This window comes from Phlebotomus argentipes, unplaced genomic scaffold (assembly GCF_947086385.1).
Source record: "Phlebotomus argentipes unplaced genomic scaffold, Phlebotomus argentipes genome assembly contig_6, whole genome shotgun sequence".
In the NCBI taxonomy this organism is placed as follows: Eukaryota; Metazoa; Arthropoda; class Insecta; order Diptera; family Psychodidae; genus Phlebotomus; species Phlebotomus argentipes.
In genome coordinates this window covers 2,663,716-2,676,432 of record NW_026776145.1, presented here as the reverse complement: position 1 = coordinate 2,676,432, position 12,717 = coordinate 2,663,716, and the positions used below count along the sequence as shown (strand labels likewise).

Sequence of the window (12,717 nt, the reverse complement as noted above, 5' to 3'; positions counted from 1 at the left end):
TGAATGGTTTCAGAGATGGAGTTAAAAGAATATTCTCCGTGCATTTCCTTTGCAAAATATCTCTCTCAATTTCAGCACAAAAGCCTTAATTTTCCAATGAACTCGAAGATTCATTCTCGAGAAGAAAGCATTTTCCATCCAGGAAATTCCCTCGCACTCGTCATGAAATGTCTTCAACGAAAAGGTAAAAGCGCCTAACTTGGGAGATGAGGTCGTCTTTTATTTGACTTTCCGACAGCTTCTTTTCTCTTCTATTGCTGCAGCTATTTTGGTAAGTGAGTGTTAAACAAACAGTGAAGCATTGTTCTTCAGTGAACAATATTTAATGCAACAATGAGCAAATGTTGTGTTCCAACTTTTCTGATGAACTTTATGTTTTCATGAGACATTAGAAAGAAGACATGTGATTTTTAGATAATGTAATCTGTGTTCAACATCCATAAAAATTTGATTAACTAGTAGTTGAACAAGATGTAAGGAAAAGTTACTGAATCAGTTTTAACTCATTTATTTCACTTTCTTCTATATTCTTCTAGATGAAGGATATCTGTTTAAAAAAGTAAATAATATTTACATACATACACATATTTAACAATTTCATTTATATCTGTAGGAAAAATATTACAAAATGAAATCCTAAAATAAATAATATTATATAACTTTTTCTCATTAGAATATAGGCTTTCCTCTTGCTTAACATTGTTTTACTTTACTCCTCTGAATTTCTCCGTTCAACATCTTTTTTTTTGTTACAATTAATTTATCAAAATGTTATTTATTATATAAAATTTTTCATCTTCTTATAAAAGTGTGTCACAATGCATCTTATTTGGTTCGATGTTAATTAAATAATTACAGTAAATTGTAGACTATACGTAAGTGTGAAATAAATTTGCCATGTTGTTATGGTATTATGTGCCAACCTAACAAAATTCTTGTTACGCAGAGAGTCATTGTACAAATTAAGAGACATCCCGTTCAGCACATTTGGATTAAATTGATTCTTTTTCACACCAACATGTTAAATCATATCAAAATCAAACATTCACAGTTTGATGGTTTGGGTGCTAATTTTTCGATTTTCAGTTTTCGGAGTCGTTAATTTAACAAATAAACATTTGCTGTGGCTCGTCACTCGACAATGTTTGTTGTGTGTTTCCTCCAATATCGCGAACAATACACGTACCGATAATTAAGACTCATCGATGAACATATACATAGCTTAGTTCATTCAAATTACAAACACTTTGAGCGTTCTTCAGTGTCAATTAAAACACAATATTATAAATAATATTTCCGTAACCGAATAACAAATGAATACAAACAATCTTTTACACCTTACGAATATAAATTTTGTTTAATCTCATGCGTGAACACCAATAGAAATGAAATAAGATTTTCGCAGAGATTCTTACTTAGCCAATAAGTTAGTTCTATGTTAGATTTCTTTTTTAACAATTTCTATTTTTGATTGTTACACGCCACATTTCATTCGCTATTTCTCTATTGGTTAACTCTTTGTTTTCTGTTAGTTATGATCTATGATGCGTGGTATTATTACCTTTCTTATTACTTTAACATCAGTGAATCACTCGGTTAAATTTTCTTACTATTTCGTATGAATATTATCATTTGAAAGCTCGTGGGATGAAGGATTTTTGGATTCGATTCTGCCTCCTTTTTTCTTACTCTTCTTATCATCCGCTATTGAGGAGGGTTGAAGTATTGTATTATGTAGTTGTGACTCTTCAATTTATACGTATTATCTAGATTTATCACACTACACAAAAGATTAATATTGGTCAAAAATTTAAATATCTAAAATTATATGCTTTAGTACTCTTAACATTAGCTACATACATATGTACACCTCTAACATTGAATGCTTTATACAAGTTTAAAATTTTTTACACTTAACATTCAATACATATTGCTTTTCCATTGTATTTTTAATCTTACACACTTAGGAAGAATTACGTTCTGCGATTAATTACAATTTATCAGAAGTTCTCGAGATAATGCGCGAGTTGCGGTTCACAGAAGCAACTTTGCAAGTTGCAATTGTTATTTGTATATATTTTCCAGTAAATATGTTTCATGTGAGGACTTGGGATGTCATGCAAATGGTCGAAAAGGATGTATTTTATGTTGCTATGTTTATTGCTTGCAGCTTTTATTTACACTACCTTTGGTTTTCTACTATAGAAAATTCATGTGAAAATAATTCACATGCAGATTTATCGCTCGAATTCCAGAGAACACCTAAAATGCATATTTGGGAGTTTTCTGAAGCATACAAGAAATTTTGCCATGTTTATCATCAAATGTTGTCGTAAAATTTTAACTAGACAGTAAACACTAAACAAAAATTCTCTGTACAAGTAAATATTTACTTACAAATGTATAGTGTTTAGAAAAGCTTCTACACTCCTTTTGTATAATCCGTGTAGTGTTATTGCTATATATTCAACGTATACTCAAGCAATTATGATTCCTTTTGACTGCTGGCAAAAACAAATCACATTAATCTAACATCATCACGTCGTATTTTACATTCCATTTTACATCATGTTTTATTCACTGACTGAGAGTCCTATTACACAATCTCAATCGGAAGATCAAAGGGCAGGAAAGAGTCGGAAGTAGGATGAATTATTTTGAGGCATTTCTAGGATATTGTTTGTTTTCAGGTGAATATGTACATTTTTGAAAGTGGGGCTTTTCATTTCGATTTCCATTCAGGATAATTTCGTTAGTTCTTTGTGGGTGAGAATATCAAATTGCATATGTTCACATGCGCTTGTATTTATTTGTTTTAGTACAAAATTGTATTTCAACGTGATTACGACTCTAAATCTATGCAAACAAGAGTATAATTAAATTTCATAACCCAGTCATGAAATTTCAAAACCGAAACTAAAAGGAATCATTGAAATCAAAATTTCACTGGCCGTATTTTTTGTGAGATATAAAATGTTATGGTCTGTTTGCAAAAGACATTTCGGCATGAAACTGAATGAGCATCTCAAAAGATGCACCCCAAATCTTTATCCTAAACTTTTGAGATCTATAGCCTTATGTTAAATTTTCCCTAAATCTTCTATCCACATTCGATTTCTTAATCTACTCGTCAAGTCATTTATTGCAACGCGTTTGTGGTTTAACTTAGGAAGGTTGATTGATCATTTTTTTTTGTCAGAGTCGAAAATCCGCGTAAAGTTTTTTTCCGGTTCAAGAGCCAAAACCGGTAAAGACTTCGTTCAAACAGGGATCCTTTGTTGGGCGGCTCCTTCAAGAGAGGTAGCATGGCTCTAAAGTATTTCGATATTCGGAATAAGCAGAGGTGCTGATTTTTCTAAAAAATTAAAACTAATACAGTATTATGGTTTAGTATACACATCAGAAAATTTGCAATTATTACCAAATTAATTCCGTGTGAATATTTATTGCACTGTAAATTTGACAACTAATCAGAATAATTCGATTTAGTCATCCCCATTTCTCTTTAATTTCCGCCAGTATTGATTTTCCCTTTAACAAAACACCTCTCGTGAACACATAAATGCAATCATTAAAATTATGTAACTATAAATTAAGGCGACACCGTGTTACCTTTCGAAAGTGATATCGGGGCATAGCATAAATTTGTATTCCTGCTCGATTCTGGGATATGTGACGCACATTTAGTTTAGGTCTCTGTGCACACGATAGATTTCCCTTGTTTAGGGAAGAAGATAAAAAAAAATTATTGAGTATTTTCAATAACACCCTTTCATATGTAGCGCCATACATACATATATAACAGATTTTATGGTTATATAAAATAGCATTCATAAAGTACAAAAGAATTTCTCCACATCTCAATATGTGTTTTGTTTTTTTCTATATAAAATAAGTGTGTTTATCTCAATTCAACACGTTATATTGTGTACAATAATTTAATATAAATTATATTATTTCATTGTGATTCTAAAATAAACTGCACAAATATCTCTGTGTGGTTTCAATATATGACAAGACTAACAATATTATCCAACAGACAATGGTGACTTTTCAATTTTCTATAGAAAATTTCCCCTATTCCCCTTTCATTTTCTATTACTATCAATCCTATATTCGTTTAACAAAAAAAGAATCCTCAGGTGGAAAACAATCGGGACAGGATTTATATACGGAAGACACAACTATTACGAGGGTGGTTCAATATCTCTTCTGCGCTTTTAATTAAGTATACAATATCCTCTCTTTTGCAATATATATATGTATATATATATATATATATATATATATAGTTACAAGTTTCCGGTACTTGTCGATGCTACTCCGTCAGCGGTTATCGGTCATTATAAACTATCCACCAGCGCTTGGCTGGCTCTTCTCTCTGCCGTACTGGGCCGTAAGTAACTCTCCGAGTAGACACTCTTCGTGCGAGTATCGTAGCGCAGACTCGATCTACGCATATTGCCATCCAGTGACATATCCGATTTCCACCACGTGCAGAACATACACTCCAGCGTGTTTTTGAATGCTTCCCGGAAGTCGCGGTTGAAGTAGGCGTAGATGAGAGGATTTAGAGTTGAGTTGAAGTAGCCGATCCAGAAGACAACTGCCACCACGATGTCCGGACACGGGCACGCGTCGCCGCACAAGGTCGTGATGCAATACCTATAGAATAGATACCAAGCAAACATCACTCGCAATTCTTCTCAATTATTCTCAACGCACGAAGAAGTCATACCATAGGAAGAACGGCAACCAGCATAGAATAAAGACTCCCATGATTATTCCTAGAGTTCTTGCAGCCTTGTGTTCTCGTTTCATTTTGATTAAGTGCTTATCTTTGGTAGGTGTGTGATCAAGATCAACTTCATGCAGTGTCAGAGCTTTGGAAGATCCGGAACCACTGAGAGCTTCACCTGAGGACACAAAATAGTATATTGGTATCAAGATTTGTTCTCTTCATGGTGAACACTTGATTTTCCTTATACTTAAACACCATGGAAATGAGTGAAATTTACAAAAGAGAAGAAATAAGAATAAAGAGATAAATGTAATATCTTCATCCGCTTCTACATGATGATATTGTGCCAAGAAGATTAATTCATTTGTATAAAAACATTTATACTTCGACGTGGTGTCTCTGAATTTTAATGAAATCATCGAAATGAGATATTTAATCGGATCTTTCTTAGTCAAATTTAATCAACGAATGTTTAGGCCTGATGATAATCTTTTTTTCTTCTAAAGCAGTAAAATATTTTATTTCTCCCGGCGAGGCTTCATTTAATTGTCACCACTGTCATTACAGTATATTTTTCCAAATAAGCCAACATAAGGCAATATAAATACTTCATTAGAATAATATAGGAAGTGGAATACTATGAAGAAATGCCATAAAAGTGGCAAAAATCATCTTAAGTGCAATATAATAAGAAATGGAATTCAAATAAAAATTAATCACATTATTTTTTCTACAGAGACAAATAAAAATTATTACGCCATTAATTCAATTTCCGATGTATGAATATTCATTCATACAGAATAAAATAAATACAATCTCATTAGAGTAATTATTTTTTATTCAATTTGTCACTACTGATTCGGAGCAATTACTGTTAAATGTGATTTTCATACCAAACGAAAAAATACCAGATTATTTTTTATGAGGCACAACATATCGATAATTGTGGTAACAGAAGGAAACCTTATAAGTAGCTTACCATTCGTACCTCCAGAACTTGAGTGCCGATGCATAAGCATGGCCGTTCCTTGTCTTAACGCTAATTGTTTCTCCTGCCGACTGGCCTCGCGGAAAATGGCGGCATACGTGAAAATCATGATTGTGCAGGGAATCCAGAAGGAGATGGAGCTGGAAATCATCGCGTATGATTTGTTTACAACAAAATTACACTCCTCCGGATTCTTGAGGACCTCCATCTCGTGTTTCTCGGTCGTATACCACCCTGTTTGCCCATTATTAAAGAAGCATGAGGAATGGTTGGCCGTACCGAAAAAAGAGGGAATTTACACAACATTAATAATACAGAAACCATAAAGTATATTCTTGCATATTTTTGGTGAGGAGAATTTTTAAACTTTATGGCGTTTTTGGGGATGAATGCGGTATGCTGGCGTCCAGGAGGTTGGAGGGCGTGTTTTAAAAATTAAATATTAACTCACCGGCAAATATTGGCACAAAAGATAATAGCGCTGGGGACACCCAGGTGTTTAAAATCATAATGGCTACAACACGTTTCGTCATACTTGTTGGATATTTTAGGGGTCGTACGATGGCGTAATATCTGGAATTAAAGAACCAGAAGACATTCTTAGGACATATGCATGAAAAATTCACCTCTTGCTCGCAACGAGGCTTACAATCAATGACTAAATGATAAACTTCGAGTCATCGGTCGCTGAGTCTCAAAATACAGTATGCATTATAAACAAGTTATGATTGGATAATCAACAACAATCTCGCTCAATACGCCTTCCACCCCATTTCACCCATTCCTTATTTATGCATCAGCCAATTCGCACGAAGAAATTATCTCGCAGAGTAATTTGAAATTCAAATAGTGTCGCAGCTTACCTATCCACTGAGATGCAGCAGAGATGCAAAATACTCGCCGTGGAGAAGTAGACATCCAGGCTGTTCCACACGTCACACATAAATGGACCGAAGAGCCACCTGGAAGGAGCACAATACAGAATATTTTTCAATACACATAATTATGATGGGAAATTCACTTGGAGCTTATCGACAGAAAGCATTCTGAAGGCACTTAATACCATAATAATATATAGGAAATGCTTTCAATATACTTAAGAGTATGATGAAAAATGAATTGATGGGGAGAGAACGAGAGTCTGGCTAATGGTATTCCACTTTGTGTACCTGAGCGCGATCAACTCACTAAAGCTCAGTAATTTTTTATCCCACCCCGAAGCAGAACATCGTAAAACAGACTACTCTCACAATGTGTTTTAGAAGAACATGTATGTTTTCATGGTTTTCATAAGGATAAAGTTGCAATAAGCAAAAATACAGAAAATACGGATATAATTTTTCGAAGAAGCAAAAAGCAGAATTCAAAAGCTTATAAAACGCTTTGAATATACAAAAATCTATCTAAGAAATTCTCTCAATTCACCTCTCAGGCATGTCGAGATTCAGCAAAGCACATTCCAGTGGCTACTTCTAGTGATGGAGAGATGCTCAGACTAAAATTGTCAAATTAACTGACCCTTTGCTGCTTCATTACTTGTATATATTGAGCGAGTAAAATGAATTTATACCCAGGGAAACATAAGCACACAAACATATATAAAGGTATTTTAATGATTTGTCACTGGAATTAGAAACATTTTTGCCTCATTTGTCACATAAATTTTGCTTCATGACTAGAACAGTGCGTCTGCCATATCATTTTCCCCATTTCAATCAAGTGATGAGCACAAGAAATGCAAATAGAAGCTTTACCACAAGCCAGACCACAATTTGAGTTGAGTATTGTATGCACCGAAGATGTGCTACACTTACCTTCCAGTTATTTGGACACTGAAATTGAACGACATTGCCATCATAGCCACCATAATATCTGCCATCGCCAGGGAGACAACAAAGTAATTCGTAATGACTCTGAAAATGGGAAAAAAGATCCCTATTTAGCGGCATAACAGTTACTAAATCTTCCTAATTATTCACGGGGAATTTTGGGGGACTTTTACGACCAAATATAGTGCTATGTGACTGCCGCCGCTCTGCTTACACGTAATTTCTCCAATTCTATGAATAAAGATGTGATTGAGTGTAATAAGTTTTGTTGATGAAACGGCTTATATTTTTCTCAACACACATCCGCATTTTTTCCCCTCGAGCAACTCATCCGAATGCAATACACTCACAGCCATCACCCATAAAATCCGTATACAAAAGAACAAGACCACATAAAGGCAGATTATTGTAATGATTTTTTTATGAATTCGACTCCAGTGAATCTCACATTTTGGACTTTAGTGTGTTTTGATCTTGCCATAACTTGACATGAGCGCAATACGGGAATCAATCGATTTTTACATTTTCCACATATTTCACATAGCCAGAGAATTTTATTTACATCTTAAAGTTTCAGGCAACTCGTGAAGATGCAATTTCCCAGTGGATGCGGACGAACAAAGTGAAAGAATGAAATGCCAATAAATTTGAAATGAAAAAAAGATTAAGGATGTGGATAAATATTGTTTTCAAGTGTTCTCCAATGCAAATTTAATCAATTTCCATGAGATTAGCTTATAACTTTCCATTTACGACAGTGAAAAGACAATGAAGAAGATGAGGAAAACTAATGGAAAAAATCAGAGGCCGTAATAGAGCAATATAGGATAAACGTGGCTCTTAAGAAGAGATGTAATGTATCTTTCAGGTCAGTGGCAAGCTGAACGGTAATTAATCTTACCTCAGTTTTCGATGTCTCATTACGGAAGCGATAACGAGGAGATTGCCGAAAACCGCTGCAACCATAATGAATATCATGATAGTGGCCTTTAGGATCAATAGCGTTATCTCAATCCACGGCTCGGAGAGTTCCTCCTCCAGCTCCTTCGTCGCATTCGAAGATGAGAGCGTTGATAAGATTTCCGTTCCAGTGAGAGACGCCAGAGAACTTAAAGTGTCACTACCAGAAGGACTCATTTTGCTGTGTATGAAAAAGTATTGTTTGAGATAATTTTTGCTCTTCCATCGATTGCAATTGCAAGTAATTCTGTAACGAATTATAGCCTCAACATATACTTGAGACTTTATATTTGACATCTATAAGAAGAACGCAAATACAAGAGAAACCTTTTCGAAATACAATAAAATTTCTTTAAGTCGACAATCGTAAGCTTTCTTAAACAATTAAATTTGCAGTGTTTAGGGTGACAAGTCATCCATATACGACTCATGGATGAACTGCCACTTTACACACTAATGGCTCACCCAAAATGAGTTAAGTGACGAATGATTCGATTTGCGTAGAATCTGGGATTAAGTGAAAATTATATAATTCGCTTTTAGGCTCGATTATCCTCTTTCCTCACTTCTCTTCTCTGCTCGCAGTTTATCTTAGTATTGTGAAGAAGAGCTGTTTTGGCTATTCACATCAAAAAGCTATCCATAACTATCGTAGACATGCACAAGACAACCATCATCGGTTATTTGACGATATAAGTCCGAGCAGTTGCACGAAAAGTTAACGTTTGATTCATCCACAGCATTTTGTTTGCATAACATTGATTGCAAATGATTGCAAATCGGTTCAATTAAGTTAGTTTCATGCTCTGTTTCATCACCATCGGCTGCGTTAGTATACATTCAGCCTGAAAATGTACAAAATGTCAAACATGTGAGTACCATCTCTTCACTTTTCTCCTTCACACCCATTCATCACTCTCTCTCTTTCATACAATCGCTTCACACAACACATTTTATATCCGCTCTTCTGCGCTTTTCTCGAGCTCAAAATATCAATACGCGATGTTGATTGTACGCGACACAGTATTGTTCCAACTACAAGATTAATTCTAGTTTTTTTTTAAAGTACCTCAACCGATTTGTAGGTAAGTACCATTGAATTGAATTCCGATAATTGAACAAAAATTAGGATTTGCGATAGAGAAAATGGATCAAATTTTATTATGAAATATCTTTTCGCTTTTTAAGCAATTTTCTTTTTGTCAAAACAATTTACAAAAGAAAATGTTAACCTCTCGCCAAAATACAATTTCCAAGGAAGGTGAATTATCTGAGAGAATTCTTCGCATTCAAAGAACATACGCATGTTCACTGCAAGAGACAGTGAATTATGAGAAATTTTTACATAATGTATCATGGGTAAAATATCAAATGTGCCATAGAAGAGGATATTTATCTAGACAATTTCATATGTATATAAATACATAATTGTCAAATTTACCAACAGCTTAAGTGTTGAGGGTTCAGTACATAACATTTTCAAAACATTATTCTCCATGTTTTATTCATTATTATCTCCACACACAGCATAAATAAATATAACACTCACTCGAGGCACATGACTTACACCTTTGAATGTTACCCAAATATTGTTTTAGTTTCCGCATTATTTAATTTCAAATGTTAATCTATAATCTAATGAAACCCATCTCTATAGACTTCAGGATAAAATTACCATTAAATAACCATAAAGCTCCTTTTGTCTTAACAATTGGCATTGTCCCCTCGGGGTAGAAAAAAAACCTGTCCCTCATTCCGCATTATCATGTCAGTGAATTTAACATACACGATTGTCCCCAGAGTTTTATATCACTGACCAACCCCATCAGGACTGTGTCCATTCATGCTTCTCTCCCTAAAAATACACCATTTAAGAAGTGAGCCGAGGAGAAAAAGTATCTCTGTGAACTTTTAAATTAAATATTAAAGGTCAAAACGCGAAAGCACGTGAATACGTAACGTGAATAGCAGAGGTAAACCAAATAATATTCTCTACCGTGTGGAGGGAGAGACAGAAAAGAGGCGAAATAAAAAAAAAACGCAATCACGATTTTTCAAAGCTCCGCGAAAATCAATTTGAAACTTAATAAATAAAATATAATCACACCAAATACCGCCGAAATTGAATTTATTATTTATTAATGTTTAGCGCATGATAATAGGGTTTGATGAAATTTTTTTACGCTCTTGACATTCCATTTAATTTTAATTGACTACTAGCTGATTTAATACCGAATTGGCTCACACATTGTAATTGAATGTAGCAACAGTTTGGCAAAATTGCAGTCTTAATTGAAAATTATCTGGCGAGCAATCTGCAGCCTACACTGAAATACTTAATTACTCTTAAAAGACAACCGCGACGCGTTCAGTGATCAAAGAGTGTCATTAGATGGAGAATCAAGCAGAAATAGGCGTTTACAAATTCTTTATTTAATGTATTGCCATAGTGTTTATTTTTGTAATGCTCGCGACTGAGAGGATGAGAGCCATAAAACTATATTATGTTCTTCAATATAAATTTTTATTAAATGAAATGTCTTTCATTAAACTATAAATAAACACTTTAAATATGATATATACGGGAGAAGATGTTCAATGTCTTGAAGAAATGGTGTAAAGGATATTTTGGTGGCAGAAAAATGTTAGCGGAAAATCCAAGGAAGATGGAATTTTAAGATAAATTGGCTAAAATACCGATAAAACTGTGAACAGCGACAATTTTTATTTTTACAAATTCACATATTAATAGAAATGTAGGAACAGAAATAGAATAACTTATTCAAAATAGCACGGCTCATTTTATTTTAAATGTCGTAATGAGTTGTACACTGTCGAAAAATGTGTTTTCAAGGCGAGATGGTCAAATATTGCAAAAGAACCCAGAGTTCGCTGCATTTTGTGAATTGTTTTGAAGCTCGAGTTGGGTAAAGCGGTCAAACATTAGATTCATACTTCAATAGAACACATTTTTTTCAATGACAATTTCACCAAACTTGAACCACAAGATCCGTTTGTCAAACAAGACAATAAGAAAATCCGAAAAGGGTTTTGATAGAATTTGCCACCAAGGCTGGGTAGTCAAACTAAAGTCGGATCCATTATGTTTGCCTAAAGGTGTTCTCCAGTGATATTGGGCCGATAAGTAAATAAGCCCAGAGGTTGAATGTCAATATCAATCAATGAAATTCTTTATTCTTGCACATGGGAATTACAATGAGATCAACCAATAAAATAGGATACAACATCTTCCTTGTCATTGATGAAAATGGATAACATGTAGAATGGAAAATTAGCAATTCTGACTCTACATAAATAATAAATTTCATTCATATAATATTATCCAGAATGACCTTTACAAAAATATAGTTAACGCCAAATACAAAGCTGAATGCTCTCATAACTGAATAAATAGTTATTTGATGCTGGAGGGATGTTTCAATTTTCAAGTGTATTAAAATTATGATGAAAATTTCCCGCTCATTTAAATGTATAACATGGGACACCACATGAATGCAAAACAACATGAATATATGCATGTATGTAAATTAATTCTGGTATGTTCAATTATTAGCTTTTCTCCAACCCAAGAAGCAGCAATCGAAGGAAGAATTGTACGCAGTATTGAAAATTGGAGGTGAGACAGAGAAAAAGTTTTGCAGTGCTGACATTGGAGCGCTGATATGATAGCAAATATGAGTGCTACAGTGATGCATAAATTGACTGTTTCCTCATGATTGCACTCACGGTGTATCCCACATACATATCGCTCTCCTCCGCATCAAATCTGAGCATAAATATGCCATGTGCCATCGGATGTGAGCCAGCGTATCGGCCAGAGTTACACACTATCGTTGTGTATGTTCGGAAAATTAAAAGGGCTATTTTCAACGTCGATTAAAATAGAATCAGCGCATTTAGTCAGTCATAAATATATCGTCTAACAAAGTTCAACTCTATCGCGGTCAAGTACAGCAAATTATAACTTTTAGCCGATAGATTCTCTATTTGCCAGAAAATCGGTTTCAAATGTGACACCTAATAAATTTCAAATAAAATATGAGTAAATACATGCATTATGTATACATATTGTGCGAATAGAGCGAGAATATATGCTTCTGTCGACCTTAAATTGACGGTGTTCCACCCCTCGACATTTCAAAGATGCAAAATTGAGAGGAGAGGGCGTTACAAAGAAA

The 12,717-nt window shown here is 34.2% G+C and overlaps 1 protein-coding gene across 3 annotated transcripts in view; it reads right to left on the bottom strand.

Annotated features, from left to right (window-relative positions):
- Nucleotides 1–492: 492 nt before the first annotated feature.
- LOC132256531 (octopamine receptor beta-2R-like) overlaps nt 493–12,717 on the bottom strand; it is a 29,570-nt gene continuing 17,345 nt past the window's right edge. For 2 of the 3 annotated variants that reach the window (XM_059753002.1, XM_059753019.1), the window contains exons 2-8: nt 8,460–8,699; nt 7,544–7,642; nt 6,593–6,691; nt 6,181–6,302; nt 5,721–5,963; nt 4,739–4,916; nt 493–4,665 (exon numbers count right to left, since the gene is read on the bottom strand). In XM_059753002.1, the coding sequence (XP_059608985.1) occupies nt 4,344–4,665; nt 4,739–4,916; nt 5,721–5,963; nt 6,181–6,302; nt 6,593–6,691; nt 7,544–7,642; nt 8,460–8,699 (1,303 nt within the window). In that variant the 3' untranslated portion in view covers nt 493–4,343. The remainder of the gene's footprint in view (nt 4,666–4,738; nt 4,917–5,720; nt 5,964–6,180; nt 6,303–6,592; nt 6,692–7,543; nt 7,643–8,459; nt 8,700–12,717) is intronic. The other variant, XM_059753009.1, reaches the window with a different exon arrangement.